The sequence below is a fragment of the Dryobates pubescens genome, chromosome 27 (assembly GCF_014839835.1).
Source record: "Dryobates pubescens isolate bDryPub1 chromosome 27, bDryPub1.pri, whole genome shotgun sequence".
NCBI lineage: Eukaryota > Metazoa > Chordata > Aves > Piciformes > Picidae > Dryobates > Dryobates pubescens.
In genome coordinates, this window is record NC_071638.1 from 9,964,841 (window position 1) to 9,981,083 (window position 16,243).

The 16,243-nt window shown below is 51.4% G+C and overlaps 1 protein-coding gene across 2 annotated transcripts; it reads right to left on the reverse strand.

Moving 5' to 3' along the window:
- Positions 1–498: 498 nt before the first annotated feature.
- Positions 499–11,588, reverse strand: CSRP2 (cysteine and glycine rich protein 2). 2 transcript variants are annotated; one of them, XM_054173915.1, is made up of 6 exons: positions 8,949–9,007; positions 7,181–7,299; positions 4,005–4,173; positions 2,875–3,007; positions 1,839–1,932; positions 499–787 (listed from the first exon to the last, which is right to left on the reverse strand). In XM_054173915.1, exons 2-6 carry the CDS (start codon positions 7,290–7,292, stop codon positions 711–713), a joined length of 585 nt encoding a protein of 194 aa, XP_054029890.1. In that variant the 5' UTR covers positions 7,293–7,299; positions 8,949–9,007; the 3' UTR covers positions 499–710. The 2 variants fall into 2 exon arrangements, with proteins under 2 accessions (XP_054029890.1, XP_054029889.1); XM_054173914.1 differs by lacking the exon at positions 8,949–9,007 and adding an exon at positions 11,481–11,588 and having other exon boundaries at positions 501–787.
- Positions 11,589–16,243: the final 4,655 nt, after the last annotated feature.

The following is a 16,243-nucleotide window of genomic DNA, read 5'->3' on the forward strand; positions in this document are numbered from 1 at the left end:
TCTCACAGGTCATTAGTGACAGAACAAGAGGGAACAGCCTCAAGCTGCCACTGGATAGGTTTAGACTGGGCATTAGGAAACATTTTTTCATGGCAAGAGTGGTCAGGGACTGGAATGTGCTGCCCAGGGAGGTGGTGGAGTCACTAAGCCTGGTTGTGTTTAAAGGTAGTTTGGATATAGTGCTTGGGGATATGGTTTAGGGGTGAGCCTCGTAGAGGAAGGCTCTGGGTTGGACTTGGTGATCCTGAGGGTCTTTTCCACCCTGAATGTTTCTGTGGTTGTGTGCAAGGCAGCACAGAGCCTGCAGCAGCCTGCCTTGCATAAGCTCACAATGGTGTGAGGTTACAGGACAGTCATCCACCTCTCTGAAGGCTGTAACCTTTCCCTCTCGCTGAAAGGCTGCACCAGCCTCTCTCTTCCCTTTCTTTGTATTGCTGTCAAAAGCATGTGACACTTAGGGTTTAAGATACATCCACAAGCAAAGCTTTATTGAATCAAAACTCGGTGTCAGAGGTGGTACAGTGTGATACACAAAGCAAGGGGGAGAAAAGCAGTGCTCCTCTTTAACAAAAAATAATGGTCTGCTGGAGGGATGCCTAAGCACTACAGCAACTACTCTGTTTCACAGTAGTTAGTGACAAATAGGAAGCTCTCCTCTTTCTTCCAGCAGGAGCTCAGCAGAGCTGTGACAGGTTTTCAGCCATGACCCCTCACTGGGCATGAACGAGGGCACCTGCTCCCTGGCCGTACCCAAACCCCTTGGGGCCGAAGTTCTTCGCGTAACAACCTGAAAGAAAGAGCACAGAGTCACAGAAGGGTAGGAGCAGGACCACCTAGACCAGGTCACACAGGAAGGCTTCCAGGTGGGATGAACATGCAGTAGCTGAGGCTGGGCACCCCTCAGTGCTTCCCCTGAGTCACCACAACATCCCCTCAGCCATTCAGAAGCAATGCTTAAAAGCATTCTTCCAAACTTCTTCCTCACATCCAATCTCAATCTACCCATTTCTAGTTTTGCTCCATTCCCCCCAGTCCTATCACTCCCTGACACCCTCAAAAGTCCCTCCCCAGCTTTCTTGGAGCCCCCTTCAGATACTGGAAGGCCACAAGAATGTCTCCTGGGAGCCTTCTCCTCTCCAGACTGCACAGCCCCAACACCCTCAGTCTGTCTCCATAGCAGAGCAGCTCCAGCCCTCTGCTCATCCTCGTGGGTCTTCTCTGGACACCTTCCAGCACCTCCAGATCCTTCCTGGAACAGAGGCTCCAGAACTGGACACAGAGCTCCAGCTGTGGTCTCAGCAGAGTGGAGCAGAGCGGGAGCATCACCTCCCTGGCCCTGCTGGCCACACTTCTCTTGCTGCAGCCCAGGCTCTGTTCAGCTCTCTGGGCTGCAAGTGCTCACTGCTGGCTCCTGTTGAGCTTCTCATCCACCAGCACCCCCAAGGTCTTTTCTTCAGGGCTGCTCTCAAGCCAGTCCCTGCCCAGCCTATATTAGAGTTTAGGATTGCCCTGACCCAGCTGCAGGAAGCCATGGCAGGATGCTTGCTAGCCTAGGACCTTACTCTGATCTGCTCTGAGGCAGAGGGCACAGGCTGCTGCTGCATTTCCCTGCATTACTGCTGCAGTATGTAATGTTTTGCTTAACACAGATGTAAGCTGCAGCAGCTTCAGTAATGTTTATTTCGTTTCTCAGCTCTCTTCCTGTGACTTACAGAGCACTTCCATCTTGAGAGGAGCTTGGAAGTTTCTTATATCCAGGCATAAACTCAGCGTCTGTCCTTACAACACATTACACCCTGAACAACAAACAGATGAGCTTTGCTTTTTTCCCCCCTCACCTTTACAATAGATTTCTCCCTCTTTTTCAGTTAGGGTTGTAGATTCTAGGCTTTTTCCACACTTGGCACACCGGAAGCAATTCTTGTGCCATGGCTGGGGGTGGGAAAGGAGGGATATAAAACAAAACAAAACACAACGAGATAGTTTAAATACACAGCAGGAGAGAACGCCCAAGTTGGTAAAAAGAAATGCATTAACTGTGCCAGGGTCAGCATTGTTTATAGATGACTGGGGCAAGAAAGAGCAGTTCAAGTGCACCAGTAGCAGACAAGAGTGTCTGCATTCCTGTGAGTGGCCCACACAGTGTCCACACCTCCAGATCCTTCCCTGCAACAGGGGCTCCAGAACTGGACACACTGCTCCAGGTGGGGTTTCACCAGGGTGGAGTAGAGGGGAAGAATCAAGTAAATCTATCTTGGACTAATTTCATTGCTTCTGAAATCAAAAGCTGCTCCATAGAGCTTTGTTATCCCCTTGCTCCCGTGGGTGGGCAGCTTTCTCTAATCAATTCAGAGCAGACTGTGGCTCTGTAGCGAGTCAGACAGCTGGCAGACTGGCACATACAGGCTATTTCCAGAGAGTATCCCCCTTCTGCCCAAGCATTCAGCCTCCACCATAAGCTGCACACCACAAAGACTCTTCACTCTTCTGAGAGGAGTACTCCTCTAGTCTGTGCTTCAACCTCTGGCATGGGATGATATCGAAGCTTCACCCCTGGAATCCAAGGTGAGCTCTCATCACATAGAATAAACCAGGTTGGAAGAGACCCTCAAGATCATCGCGTCCAACCCATCAACCAATCCAACACCACCCAAACAACTAACCCATGGCACCAAGCACCCCGTCAAGTCTTCTCCTGAAAACCTCCAGTGATCACCTTGCATTTCAAGTGCTTTTTGCTCCATTGAGTTGATTGAGCTGACTATTTCCAGCGCCGAGAAATGCAATTTTAAGGCAGCTCTCCCCGTGGTTGCATGCCCTGCTCACTTTGAAGTCCACATAGCAGGTACAAAATGGCACTCAAGGGTTCCTTACCTTTCCAGCTCCTATTACTTTCTCTGCTGCATAGACAGAATCCCCACACCTCGAGCACTTCTCTGCCCCTCCGAACTTCTGAGCGAACTTTGAAGTGTTTGGACTTGTCGTAGGTCGATGGGGAGAGGGAGTGCTGAAAGGAAGGGCACAGTTCCTGTCTTTACTCTCTTCCTAAGTGACTTTTTGCTCTTCTTAGCGCTACTACCAGGGCAGCACCCAACACACAGCACAGAGAACACTACCTTTGCAAAACTTGAGGAGCAAATTGCCAGCAAAGCTGTCCCCTTACACTTGGTACAACCAACCAACCAACCTCCCCCAAAAAGCAACAAAAGAAAAACCAAAGCCAAACTCACACAGCCTAGAGAAAGGCCATGCTCCAGAGGGCAGAAGGAAGCTACTTTAAAAGCCACTTTTCTGAGGAGCCTTCACCTTTTAACTTCTTGAGAAGTGAGTTTTGCATCAGGGCATGCATGGATTCAGCACACAGCAAGCTACCAAAAAGGCTGTTAAATTCCTGTGTGCTGATCATGGTCTGGCACCTGAACTGATCACTGAACCTGGCTGGAGAGCACACATCATCTAAATGTCAAGCAGTAATTTGGGAACCTGGATGAAGCAAGTATGAGGCATAGCTCAGCTCCTCTCCACAGGCTCTGCTTTGCAGCTGCAGCTAGGAACACTCACTGTTTAAGAGGCCTTTTGCCTCGGGCTAGGATGAAGCACAAATGGTTCTTCATTTGCCAGTTAAAACAAACCAATAAATCATTCTTCTTGTAGCCCCAGATTCTCAGCTCTCCAAACCCATCCCTGTAGAGCATCTGTGCTTGCAGCTTATCTAGGAAAGCAACCTGAGACTCAGAGTCACCTCTGCAGGCTCATGCCACCTGTGCCACCCAGTGCCCTATGGCCAATGCACAGTCAGGACCTTTTCACCTGCACTAATTCCTGCTCACAGTCACCAGTGGGAGGTTTGTGCCCTGTAGGTTACATGCTCTGTATTCAGTTGTTCCGGGGTATTTTGCAGCATTTCTATTTCAGGCAACATGAACTGAACAAAACCCAGCCTGAAAGACTTCTCTGAGAACAGTACTGAAGGCTGCTCCCCCACCCAACCCCATTTTGCTCACCTTTCAGGCTTGATGCCCAGCCTCTCTCCCCTGTCCATGTTCAGTGTGCCTGCCCCTTGGCCATATCCATAACCTTTGGGGCCATACTTTTTCCCATAGCAAGACTTGCAGTAGACTTCAGCATCATGAATGGCTACAGTCGTGCTGTCCAAGTTTTTCCGGCAGACCACTGGAGGGGAAGACACACAAAAAACAACGCAGCAAAACTGCTTTAAGGGACCATGGCCATCAACAGCGAGTCAGAAGTGATGCTCTGGGTTCCCTCATCACAGGATCACTGAATGTTAGGGGAGGGAAAAGACCTCGAGAGATCACCCAGTCCAACCCCGCTCCCAGAGCAGGAGCACCTAGAGCAGATCACACAGGAACACATCCAGGCAGGGCTTGAATATCTCCAGAGAGGGAGACTCCACAACCCCCTTGGGCAGCCTCTTCCAGGGCTCTGTCATCCTCACAGGGAAAAACTTCTTCCTCCTGTTTCCATGGAACTTCCTCTGCCTCAGCTTCCACCACTGCCCCTTGTGCTGTTTTGGTTGGAAAAGCCCTTAAAGATCATCCAGCCCAACAATTCTCTAGCCCTACCAAAGCTGATGCTAAACCTTGTCCCTCAGCACCACATCTCTGCCTCTTTGAAACACCTCCAGGGATGGGGATTCAGCCACCTCCCTGGGCAGCCTGGGCCAGTCTTTGAGAATCCTTTCAGGGATACCCAACCTAAACCACCCCTGGTGCAACTTCAACTCTGCCCATGACAGTACTTGCAGACCTTTGTCTCCCTCACAGAATCACAGAATCCATAACTCTTCCTTTCAGGCTGTGGGACCACCAGAGATGAGAGGAAGCAGCCTGTCATTTGAATTGGTGAATTATGCTTAGCTCCATTCCCTCCTACCTCTTCATGACTGTGACACTTAAAGCCTGGAAACTTGCTGTTTGATGAATGAAGCTGCTCAGAAGCCCAGATAGTGAAGTCAGCAGTTTCCCTTGACAGATGCTATACAGCATGAAGCAAAAGTCCCTCAGTGCAGAAGATTCCCTCTCCTGCCCTTTTGGCCAGGGGGAGGCTGGGAAAGAAAACAACCCTCAAGGTTTTGCCCTGGCCTTGGCAGCGGTTTGGGGCAGAGCTGGGACTGTTTCACAGCTGTCACTGGAGGGACTGTGCTTTTCTGGCATCCCTACATTGTCCTTCAGCACAATGCAAGTGCACTGCTCAAGGTTACAGTGGAAGGCAGAACTATTTCCTTCTTAAACCTTCCTTTGTGTCCTGATTGGCATGCTCCTTCTGTCTGCAGCAGCATTATGGCTGTGATAAAGAACTTGGGAAAGGGAGGGGGGCAAAAAAAACCACAACCAAAAAGCAGCCTTATGAATGTTTTGTTTAGAAAGAATGTTAAGGTCTTGAAAACACAGGGAGAGCTTTGCTTATGACATCCATTTGCTCCAAAGCTCTTTTTCTAAGACATAAATATGAAGTAAGCAACTCAACTCGTGCAGGTTTGTTAAGTCTACAGTCTGCAGCCCAAACAGAACTAGGCACTAAGGAACAGCAAATGCTCACAGACACTAGAGCCACTGCTTGCCTCCAACTTCCAGGTTTCCTTTAATAGAAACTCCCATAAAAGGCTGAAAATGGGGCAGCTGAGACATCCAACCCTCTCTGTGAATGCTGTGGAGCTAAGAGATGGGAGCATAGGTGCTCCCAGGCCCACACACCAGCACGGCACGCTGATGTGCTGCACACAGCACGCCAGTGTGAGGAGGCCACGTGTAACTGGTCTGGAGACCTGAAGCCCAGCTCTGCCTGCAGGTATTGAACACCAGCAAGTGGGACCAAACAGGACCTCGTGTTTGTAATGAGGTAAAGTTCTGGCTCAGCCAGCCAGGCTGTCTGCAAAGCAGGAGCCTCCGATTCACAGCGACCCTTTGTTCCCTTCATCTAAGCGGAGTTCTTTTCAACAGAGAAAGAGATTTTCAGTGCCTCACTGGGCTTGTTGGATGGACTGGAAAATAATGCTTTGGACTCCTTTCATCTGCAATAAACCACAGCACCCTGTGCCAAGAAAGTCTGGGCTTTTGGCTGGCCTAAAGCATCAGCAATTTGGCTGTGCTCAGGCATTCTGGTGTCCTGGTCTGCATGGGACTTCAGGACAGGGGTCTGATAACTGTTACTTAAGCTGCTGCCAGCCCTGGGACCACCAGAAGTTCAGCTGACCTCCAATCAGTGTCCATGGGGCTCTGCCACTAGGCATTTTCCCCTGCATGAACAATGCTTAAGCCAGATTTCCATCCTAAAACCCCCTTAGACTCCTGAGGAGAAGACTGGGGGTGACAAACAGCCTTGGGAGGCGACTCCAATGCCTCCCACACTGGACAGGTTGGGTAACAAGCTCCCTGTTCTGCACCACCAGACCCAGGTGCTCAACATGTGATGGACAAAGCCAGCACTGTTCTTGTGTGTTCCAGAATCACTGAATGCTAGGGGCTGGAAGGGACCTTGAGAGATCATTCAGTCCAACCCCCTGCCAGAGCAGGAACACCTAGAGCAGATCACACAGGAACACATCCAGGCAAAGCTTGAATATCCCCAGAGAGGAAGACTCCACAAGCCCCCCGGGGTGCCTCTTCCAGGGTTCTGTCACCCTCACAGGGAAAAAATTCTTCCTCCTGTTTCCATGGAACTTCCTCTGCCTCAGCTTCCACCACTGCCCCTTGTGCTGGCATTAGGCATCACCCAGCAGAGCCTGGCTCCAGCCTCTGGGCACTCACCCTGCACATCTTCAACAGCAATGAGGTCACCTCTCAGGCTGTTCCTCTCCAAGCTACATAGCCCCCAGCTCCCAAGGAAGATCTTCCACTGCCTTCATCATCTTTGTGTCTCTGTGCTGGACTCTTTCAAGCAGTTCCCTGAGGTCCTGCCTGAACTGAGGAGCCCAGAACTGGACACAATACTCCAGATGCAGCCTCAGCAGGGAAGAGCAGAGGGAGAAGAGACCCTCTCTCACCTTACTGACCACAGCTCTTCTAATCCACCCCAGGATGCCACTGGCCTTCTTGGCCATGAGAGTCATTGGTGCCAGCTGAGCCTGCGGACCAGGATCTCGCTGTTGTGACATTCCCCCTCCTCCTCCAGCTGTGCTGGGGGAGATGCTGCAGGGGGCCAGAGGAGGAATACTTACTGCAGAGGAAGCAGCAGCGGTGGAAGCTCCTCCCGTCGCACTGCACCTCCTCAGCATGGTAGACGGTGCGCCCGCAGGCGCCGCACTTGTTGCCGCCTCCCCAGTTGGGCATGGTGGCTCTGTATGCCCAGGAGAGAGAAAGGGAGAGGTTTGTTAAGCACAGCATCCTCTGCTGCCACCTCAGCTCAAGGACCGTTTGGGTCCCAGGCCCCTTTAAATCTCATCCACGGTGTTCCTGTTCCTGAGCACAGGCCTGCAGCCTCACCCACTGTTTGAACACCTCACTCTGCCCCCAGGAGAGAGGTTTTCCATCACCAACTTCTCACCCCTTCAGATCTGGGGCAGTTTTAGGCTGTACCTTTAAAAGTTTTCCAGAGGTCTTGAGCAGAAAGTGGCAAAATGTAAACAAATCACTGCTGGGTGTGAGAAGGAAAGTAACCATAACCCCAAACACCCCCACTGGAAGAGATAAAGGACTGAAGCTGGTAACGTGAGCACTCTCTCTCTCCCTTTTCACTTCTTCAGCTCTGCCCGATGCTCCTCCTGGTTTTGCTGACCTCATGCATCGCTTCTGCTGTGAATGGCATCAACCACAACTTCTCTGCTCTTTCTCTTTTCCCTTTTGTGGACAGTGGGGTAGGGAGTGGAAAGATATTAGCAGCTCCCCTGCTCTTTGGCCAGGGGGTGGTTCTTGTGCTGTTTATCAACTGTAAACACAAGTAAATGTGTGTAGATGTTGTGTATTTGCACACATTCATTGCATTCCATTGTAGATTGTAGTTTTGCTTACAAATACAGCTTCATTTGCTTCCAGCTGGGCAAAATTTAATGGGGGGGGGGGGGGGGGGAGGGGGATTTCCAACCCACCACACAGATCCCAGAGCAGGTTTAAAGGCTTAGGCAGGCTCTCTACGGCTATTTGTACAAGCAGATGGACTGGCAAGGGGCACAGAGCCTGCTGCTGCCAAACAGCAAGCAAAAGAGAGAGACAGCCTTCACGAGACGCCCTCCCGTCCCTGCCCCATGTTTGGAGTGTTGCATACATTGGATAGGCACAAATCAGTTTCATGCACAAGGGCTTTACTGTACCTTGAGCAAATTGCACCCCCCCCAGATGGATATAATCTCACTTTCCATGCTTTGTTAACACTGGGCCTCTCATCTGATAGAAGCACAGCAACTGTGCCAACAACAGCATTTTGCTCTGCTGCAGGGCCTACCACTTGGAATGCAGCACAAGCCAAAGTTCACCTCACCAGAGAGCCACTCCTCAGGGCTGTGGGGACGTTCTGAACTCATTTGAGATCATGCCTGCACTTCAAAGAAGTTTAAGGGGGATTATTTCCCAGGGACTCCACTGCTATTACATGAACAGTGCCTTGAACAGACAGGTATAGGAACCAAATGCAACCGCTCCAACAGTCACAGCTGCTTAAAATAAAGTATAACTCCCTCTCATGCATTAGCTCAAAGGGCACTCAGAAGGCTGGTGGGGTGGGACTGGCACCAGCAGTCGTCAGGTCACACTACAGCCTTGGGAACAATCTCCTGCATTAAGCCAGGAGCAGCAACCATCTCATCTCAGGTTGAGCTGCCCCCTCCCCAGCTCCCCTGTGCCAAACACCATCGCCAGTTCCCACTCAGCTCAACTGGGAGCTTTACCTGCTCCTCCCATTAACTGCCCTGGGTTTAAGTACTAAAGCAGAGCACTGCCCAACTCTGGCTGTTGTGGGACTTTCCTCCCACCACCACCACGAGCTAACCTAACTTGGTGGTTTGTTGAAGGATTTGAAGCAGTGTTTGTTGAAGGATTGTCTCAAGTCGACTCTCCTGCCACCCTACGCCACCAGCAACATCATTTCCTCTCAGCAGGCTCCCTGCAGCACCGCAGCTCAGCTATGGTGGAGGGGAAGAAGAAACCTGTTAGGAACTTCTGACTTCTCTCAGGACAACTCGCCTTCATTTACTCTTAGAAGCTGCCCTATACTGTCAAGATAGGGAGCAGAGAGACACGACAGCATCCCCACAACCTGCTGCCTTCAGTCAGCTGAGGCAGAAGCAGAGGACTGCCAGTCTCCAGCTGTCCCTCTAGCCAACAGAGCATGAGTGCAAGTGGATCAGGGAGACAGAGGATCCCCCTTCCTCAAAGGGGCTCTCACCAACATGTGGGAGAGACCTCAGTGCAAACTGAGGGGTCTCATGGGTGTCTGACTGCCTTGCACTCCCCAGGCAAAGCAAAGCAGACTCACAAAGCACATCTCGGAGCAGAAGTTTTAGCTAAGCCTGGATTAAGTGGCCCATCTTGCTAAGGCTGCTGAAACAAGCCTCCAGCTAAAGCAGCCTGGCCAGAAGCTCAGCAGTTCTAGGGATGCAGGGAAGGCTGCATGGCTCCAAAGCAAGACGCTCTGCCAAGTAGCTGCTAGAAGATCTTTGTCCAAGACAAGCATATTCCTGGCTATTCAGGGCATGTGGGAAAATAAGATTAGTTTATTAACCTAGATTGGGGCACCTTAGGTACATTCCTGAGCAAAGGCTTAGGAAACTTCCTCGAGTGGCTGAGCAGTGCCATTTGCACAGTGACACTAATTACTGAGAGATCCCTTTGTTTAATACTTCCATGGGATTAACACCAGGACTGCTCCATGGTTTAGCAGTAAAACCCTGGCTGAGCTCATAAAATTAGTTTTATGACATTTCCCACTTTGTCATTCTTGGCACAGCCCTCCGCAGAGCCTAAAAACTAAGATTCCATTTCTTTTATTCAAGTGCTTGGCTGTGCTACTGCACAGCAGCTGACATCAATCATGGCAAAGAGCATCCTTAGTTAAAGGGAATATAGGCTGCATAAAGCTTTGGAAAAGGAATCCATGGATGGGGGGGGGGGGAGGGGTGGGGGAAGGGGAGGTGCAAAAGAGAGACAAGAGGGGAAAAAAACCACCCAAGAGAGACAAGATTCCTTTACAGTTTGTATGCTTTCCAAAGTGTAAATGGTACTGGGTACAAGGACTACCTCTGTCTTTTCCTCTCACCGACCCCGTGCTCCTCTGTGCATTCACACGGGTCTAAAGGATTTTAATCTTCTCCTTAGTCAACAACTAGATCGTTTCCATGCACCCTAGACCTCAGGACCTGGGTCGGGTTTCCAGCTTTGCCCCAGATTTCCACTGCAATATTGGGCAGCACGGGGTGCAGCTCCACCCCTTCTTCTCGAGGGAGACAAAGTATTCGATGAATTGGCAGCCTTTAGCTGATTCAAATCTGCTGATAAGGGCTTTGGGAATGCATTACAAGAAAGGCAAAAAGCCACTGAAGTCTGTACTTCAAGGTGACCTGGGTCTCCTCCACAAAAGATTTTTCCATTTATCCTCCCCACACTGTTCCCATCATGGCTTACGTGGGAAGATCAGCAGTGCTCAGAAGGCACCGAAGGGGGAAAGGGCTGGCAGCTGGAAGGAGCTCTGCATGTAGGAGAGCCTACAAGCCCACAAGCCACTCTCCTACTACCACCCTGGAACTTAATGCTGCCCAGGTCTCCTTTGAGAGCTCCACAGGTAGCAGATTCAGACTTCCAGTCTTGTGTTAAGCCTGCCCCGCTCTCAAGGCTTTTTATCTCGTTCAGGCAGGTCTTCAGGGAGTTAAGAGCAGTAATTAAACATCCGGACGATCTCACTACTAGTACCAACAACTCTGAGTTTTGGTTGCGGGTTTGTTGGCACGTACTGCTCCCATTCAGCAAGAAGCTCCGACTCCTGCGAAGCTGGTACTTAAGTTTCAAGAGGGGAGCGTGTTACTTGGGTAAGTGTTCTCCAAAATGCCAGTGACAAGCCACTGCAACAGCAAAGTCCTTTCCGACCCGTTTGCCGACAGCGTGCTTCAATGCTGCAAGAAACCTAAACCAGCCCCGAGACGGACACAGGAATTTCAGGCTATCCACTGCTCCCGGATCGCTTTCCCAGCGCCCCGTTGGGAGCCAAGTGTGTGGAGCAAGCCGAGCTGCTCTCGGGAATCCGCCGCTCCGCGCACTTGGCTGCCGCCCCGGCCGCGCCGCCGCTGTGCTCCGGGAGAAGGGTCGAGCACCAGCAGCAGGGAGCGGTGGCGCCCAGCGCTCCTCCCGGTCCGCCGCCGCCACGGGACCACCTTGCAGACCGCACGGGTGGGGCGGGACGGACCCCACGGGCGGCGGCAATAGCGATCACCGCCTCCCCGTCCCCCACCGGGACCGCGGCAGGCCGCATAGGAGCCCCAGCCGATGCCCCTTCCCACCGAGCCCTCCCGCCCCGCTGCCCGCCCCGGCACTCACCACGGCTCTCGTCTTCGACCTGGCGCGTCTCAGCCCAGCGCAGCCCCGCGGCGGCTTAAAGAGCCGGGGCGGAGCTATGGCGGTCCGGCCCCGCTCCCACCTCCACAGCCCCGGCCCCGCTGGCTCCGCTCCCGCCTCCCAGCCCCGGCTCCGCCGTCCCGGCTCCTGAAGCCCATGTCCGGCTCCAGCCCTGACCGCCCCGCTCCCGCAGCGCAGCCCCGGCCCCACCGGGCAGCAGTGCGCTCGCCGCTGGCCTGACGCTATCCATGCCTGCTGGAGACGAGCCCCGAGCCCCGGGGCACCCTGTCCGTGAGACGGTCTCTGGGGTGTCCAGGTGCGAGGGTGCGACCCTGCGGGAAGGCAGCAGGAGGTATCCCAACTGCAGCCTCAGAGAGGACTGCAACCTGTGTTGTTATTCACGTTTAGGATTTTTCCTTCAGCTCCAAATTTACCACCATCCACAAGCGAGGACAAGTGAGGCGCTCCGAGATATATTTCTCCGCACATCAGAAAGTTGGGATGGGAGCTGCTGCCTTGCACGGGCGTCTGCGGGCACCCCTGGGGGAGGAAGCGGCACTGCGGCTGCCTGCCGAGCCATTGCTCCAGCAGAGGCGGGTTAGGAGGGGCTTGAATGGTTTTCACAGAAGGCCAGCAGTGAGGCCTGTCTGCACCAGCTCACTCCTGCTGCAGGAAACAGCTCAGTGCTTGAGCTGCTCTCTAAACACGGTCCCAAGTCCAAAGGGCTGTCATGCACCGGCTGGATCGCTCCAGGATTATTCACCGGGCTTCTTGTGCTTAGAGGGAGATGCAGGTTTAACTCCTGCTCTTTATTAATCAGATACCAAATCAGCTACTCATTACCCATAGAAGTGCTAGGTTGCTCTGTTTCAACAGCAGAGTGACTTCATGCACTCCAGAAACGAACCCCAGCGAGCCGCGGGTAGGCACCTCCTTGCGAAAGCTTCGGCACAAGCACCGCCCGGAGTCTGCAGCCTGGGTGTGAAACGTGTCCTGTGGGACTGTTAGCACAGATGGGCAGGTGGCATTGCACTCTGTGTTTCCCCAGCGGTTGGGGTTGGAGGCCAGGTGGCCTGTACCACGAGACTGAGCATGACCTGCACGTCAGGCATGCGAACGACAAGGGCTAGCTGTCCTCTCGCCACAAACCTGCTCCTAGCGTACTGGGACCGGCGTGCTGACAGCCACAACCCGCTGAGGGCTTTTGTTTTCCTTTCCTTTTCTCGTTTTCTCTTTTTGTTTGCCGTGAGCAGTGAACGACCAGGCTGTGCGTGGCTGTTGCAGATCTCAGAGCCCTGCTCGGTGAGCAAAGCAGGTGTCAGCTCCTGAGGAGCAAGGTGGGGGCTGCTGTGAGCGAAATCAAGAGGCTGACCTCAAAGCATCGTAGCAAAACTTTTAGTCTAGGTTTTGAGGGAAGGGAGCACAATGAGAAGCAGAACTGGTAGCAATTGTTTCACCACTGGAAGGTTCCATGAAGGGGGAGGATCTCTCCAAGTCAGACAAGTAAGAGGCGTATGAGTCAGAGCAGGCTGGCTCCATCTGTTGCGCGAGATGCCTGTGCTCTCTTGTCCAACCTGTCCTGCTTCCAGCTATGCTGGAGCTAACATGTGATGATGCTAAGTTGTTTACTATGTCTCCTCAGGTAGATTTCACAGCTATTAGATTTTCCATTTCAATAACATTTCCTACAGCCTCCCTATGAAGAGATCCCAAAGGGTTCTATGGAGGTCTGACTGTTCCCAAAGGAAAAGACAATTTTCACTTTCCTAAGGGGCCCTGCTGGTTTGAAACAGAACACTCTTCAATGGTGAGGCACTGCTAAGTGAGCTAGAAGACAATCTGGCATGCAAGAATGGATTTTATTATGTCTTTCAGAAGCAGAGCAGCAATGAGGGAAGCATAAATATGTTGGCAAGTCCATTGCTGTAGGAACAATATTAAAGGATACATTACTGCAACACAGAGGAGTAGTAATTTATAATGAAGGGAAACAACAGCAAGAATGAAAACCTTCACCACGTGCTGATTTCTATTGATAAAGTCCATTTCTGTCAATACCATGTATAAACGTGGGTATAGGGGGTGGAGCTAGATGATCCTTGAGGTCCCTTCCAACAATTCTATGCACATAGATAGTCATTATCTGTAAAGACTTACTTTGTTTATAAGAATTCATATTCTATCTCCTCAGCACATCTCTTCTGCTCCATCCTTCCTGAGGGCATTTTTTAAAGGTAAAGCCTGCATCTGGCCCTGCTGCATTCCTCCTTGCTGTCCTGCACTCCTTAACCCTGTTACTGCCTGAGCATCCACACTGCCCCCTTCACCCTTATCCCCATCCTCCTTACACAACCCCATCCTCCCATATGCTCCTCCTGAAAACCTGATGTAAATCCCTGTTTCAAGCTCAGCTGCCCAAGATCTTGCCTCTTCTCATGAGCCTGGGGAGGAGCTCCCACCTCACTGCCATGCTGGGTCCTGGCAGGCAGCTGGACTCCTGCAGCCTGCCAGCTTCTCCCATTTTGAGATCAGCAGCTTGTAATTAGGACAGTTTATTTCTGAGCAGCACCATTCAGCTGCATTAACAACTCTTGTTCCTCCCCCACTGCAGATTTGAGAGCTCTGTGAGAGGACAGGTGTGCCTCCGTTATCTTCTGCTTTCTTGGCCAGGGGAGGGCCCACAGGCTCTACAAAAAACCTGTTCTCTCCATTTGTAAACTTGACCCAAAGCACGTTGCTCACCTCAGAACAAAATGCTCGAGGTTCTAACCATGGCATAGTGTTCTGTAGAAGTCATTTTCCACGTTCCCATGCTGCTTCTCTGACCTAGTTACTCCTCAAAAGGCTTGTCCCACATCACTGGCCTCAGGCCTTTCACATCCACTAAGCACCTTCCACGCATCTGGGATTATCTTATCCTCCTTTGATCTTGTAAACATAGTCCCACACGTCTGCTTAGGGGAGAGTCAATCTGCTTGTTCACAGGATCATAAGGTCATAGGATGTTAGGGGCTGGAAGGGACCTCTGGACATCATCGAGTCCAACCCCGCTGCCAGAGCAGGACCATGGAATCCAGCACAGGTCACACAGGAACACAGCCAGATGGGGACTGAAAGTCTCCAGAGAAGGAGACTCCACAACCTCTCTGGGCAGCCTGTTCCAGTGCTCTGGGACCCTCCCAGTGAAGAAGTTCCTCCTCCTGTTGAGGTGGAACCTCCTGTGCTGGAGTTTATATCCATTACCCCTTGTCTTATCCCAGGGTGCAAGTGAGCAGAGCCTGTGCCCTCCCTCTTGCCCCCCAGCCCTCAGATATTGATAAACATTTATTAAATCCCCTCTCAGTCTTCTCCTTTCCAGACTGAACAGCCCCAGGGCTCTCAGCCTGTCCTCATCAGGCAGTGCTCCAGTCCCTTCAGCATCCTGGTAGCTCTCAGTTGGACTGTCCAGCAGATCCCTGTCCCTCCTGAACTGGGGAGCTCAGAACTGGCTGCAATATTCCAGGGGAGGTCTCAGCAGGGCAGAGTAGAGGGGGAGGAGAACCTCCCTGGATCTGCTGGACACACTCCCCTTAATACACCCCAGGTTCCCACTGGCCTTCTTGTTCTGCTGGTAATCCTATTATTTAATTAAATGAAATAGTAGTAGTAGTAATAATAATTATTATTTATTCTAATAATGTATTATTATTCTAATGTGTTATTATTTATTATAAGAATTTATTATTATTATTATTATTATTATCATCATCATCATCATCATCATCATCATCATCATCATCATCATTTTCCTTGCTGTGAATCCATGTTATTTCTCTAACACTGCCATGGGGAGAGGCTTCCAGGGAGCCACACTCCTGATAGCCAGGGCTGTCTCCCACCACACTAGAGGCTGCAACTCAAACTCCTGTTACAGCCCAAGGATTTAATGTACCTGGTTTTAATGTGGCCAGCACCAGTGCTGCAAATAAGAAGTCCTTCAGGAGATGGAGACACACATGCCCTCTCATGCCTGGCATGTGCCACAGTGGGCACAGAGCAATATCTGTCTTCCAGGGTCTCAATTCCCTGTGGGCTTTGCTTTAGGGTCTCTGAGCAGGAATGGTGGCAGTTGTGAAGTTTCCCACTGCTGGAAGTTTGGGTACTGGTGGGATTTTAAGGGGACACAGCAGAGGGTTTTGATTCAGAGGCTCTCAGACCCCTCTCCAGCTCAGCAAAGCTTTCTAGACCAAATGTCTCCCTGAGTCCTCTATGGAGATGGGTTTGGACTTCTGCAGAGAGCTCCCATTTGTTTCCAGGGTCTTGCGTGCAGCACTTCAGCCTGATGTGAGGTTTTACCTAAACCCCATAAAGAGGAAAAAAACCAAACAGCCACATGGTTTGCATCTAATCCTAAATACGTTTTTGTGAGGTAAAGCACAGTGTAGGCTGCCAGTGTTGATCTTATCAGACAAGGGCACAGTGAAAGCCCAGCAAACACTGAAGTTACTGTGTTCAAGTTCCGAGCAGTTTCAGCAGAGGTTTCTGAAGTGCCTAACAAAACATGAGCTCTATTTCAGGTGCCAGCTCAGCAGAATACTAATACCTGCTCTAGTAATAATGTCACCTCCCTGGCAGGAGGCATAATTTAGGCTGGAAGGATTGATTTCTTTAATAAAGCTCTATTTATTCACCATACACTCACAAGGCCAGGGCTGGAGCTGCTGTGCTATGGAGACAGACTGAGAGAATTGGAGCTGTTCAGTCTG

What these genes read in the sequence shown, in the direction of transcription:
- CSRP2 (XM_054173915.1), bottom strand. Translation starts at nt 7,292, where the DNA reads ATGCCCAACTGGGGAGGCGGCAACAAGTGCGGCGCCTGCGGGCGCACC. An exon ending in CTGGGCATCAAGCCTGAAAG is followed by an intron (nt 3,008 to 4,004) that starts GTGAGCAAAATG and finishes CCTTCCTTTCAG; the next exon opens with CACTCCCTCTCCCCATCGAC. An exon ending in GGGAGAAATCTATTGTAAAG is followed by an intron (nt 788 to 1,838) that starts GTGAGGGGGGAA and finishes TCTTTCTTTCAG; the next exon opens with GTTGTTACGCGAAGAACTTC.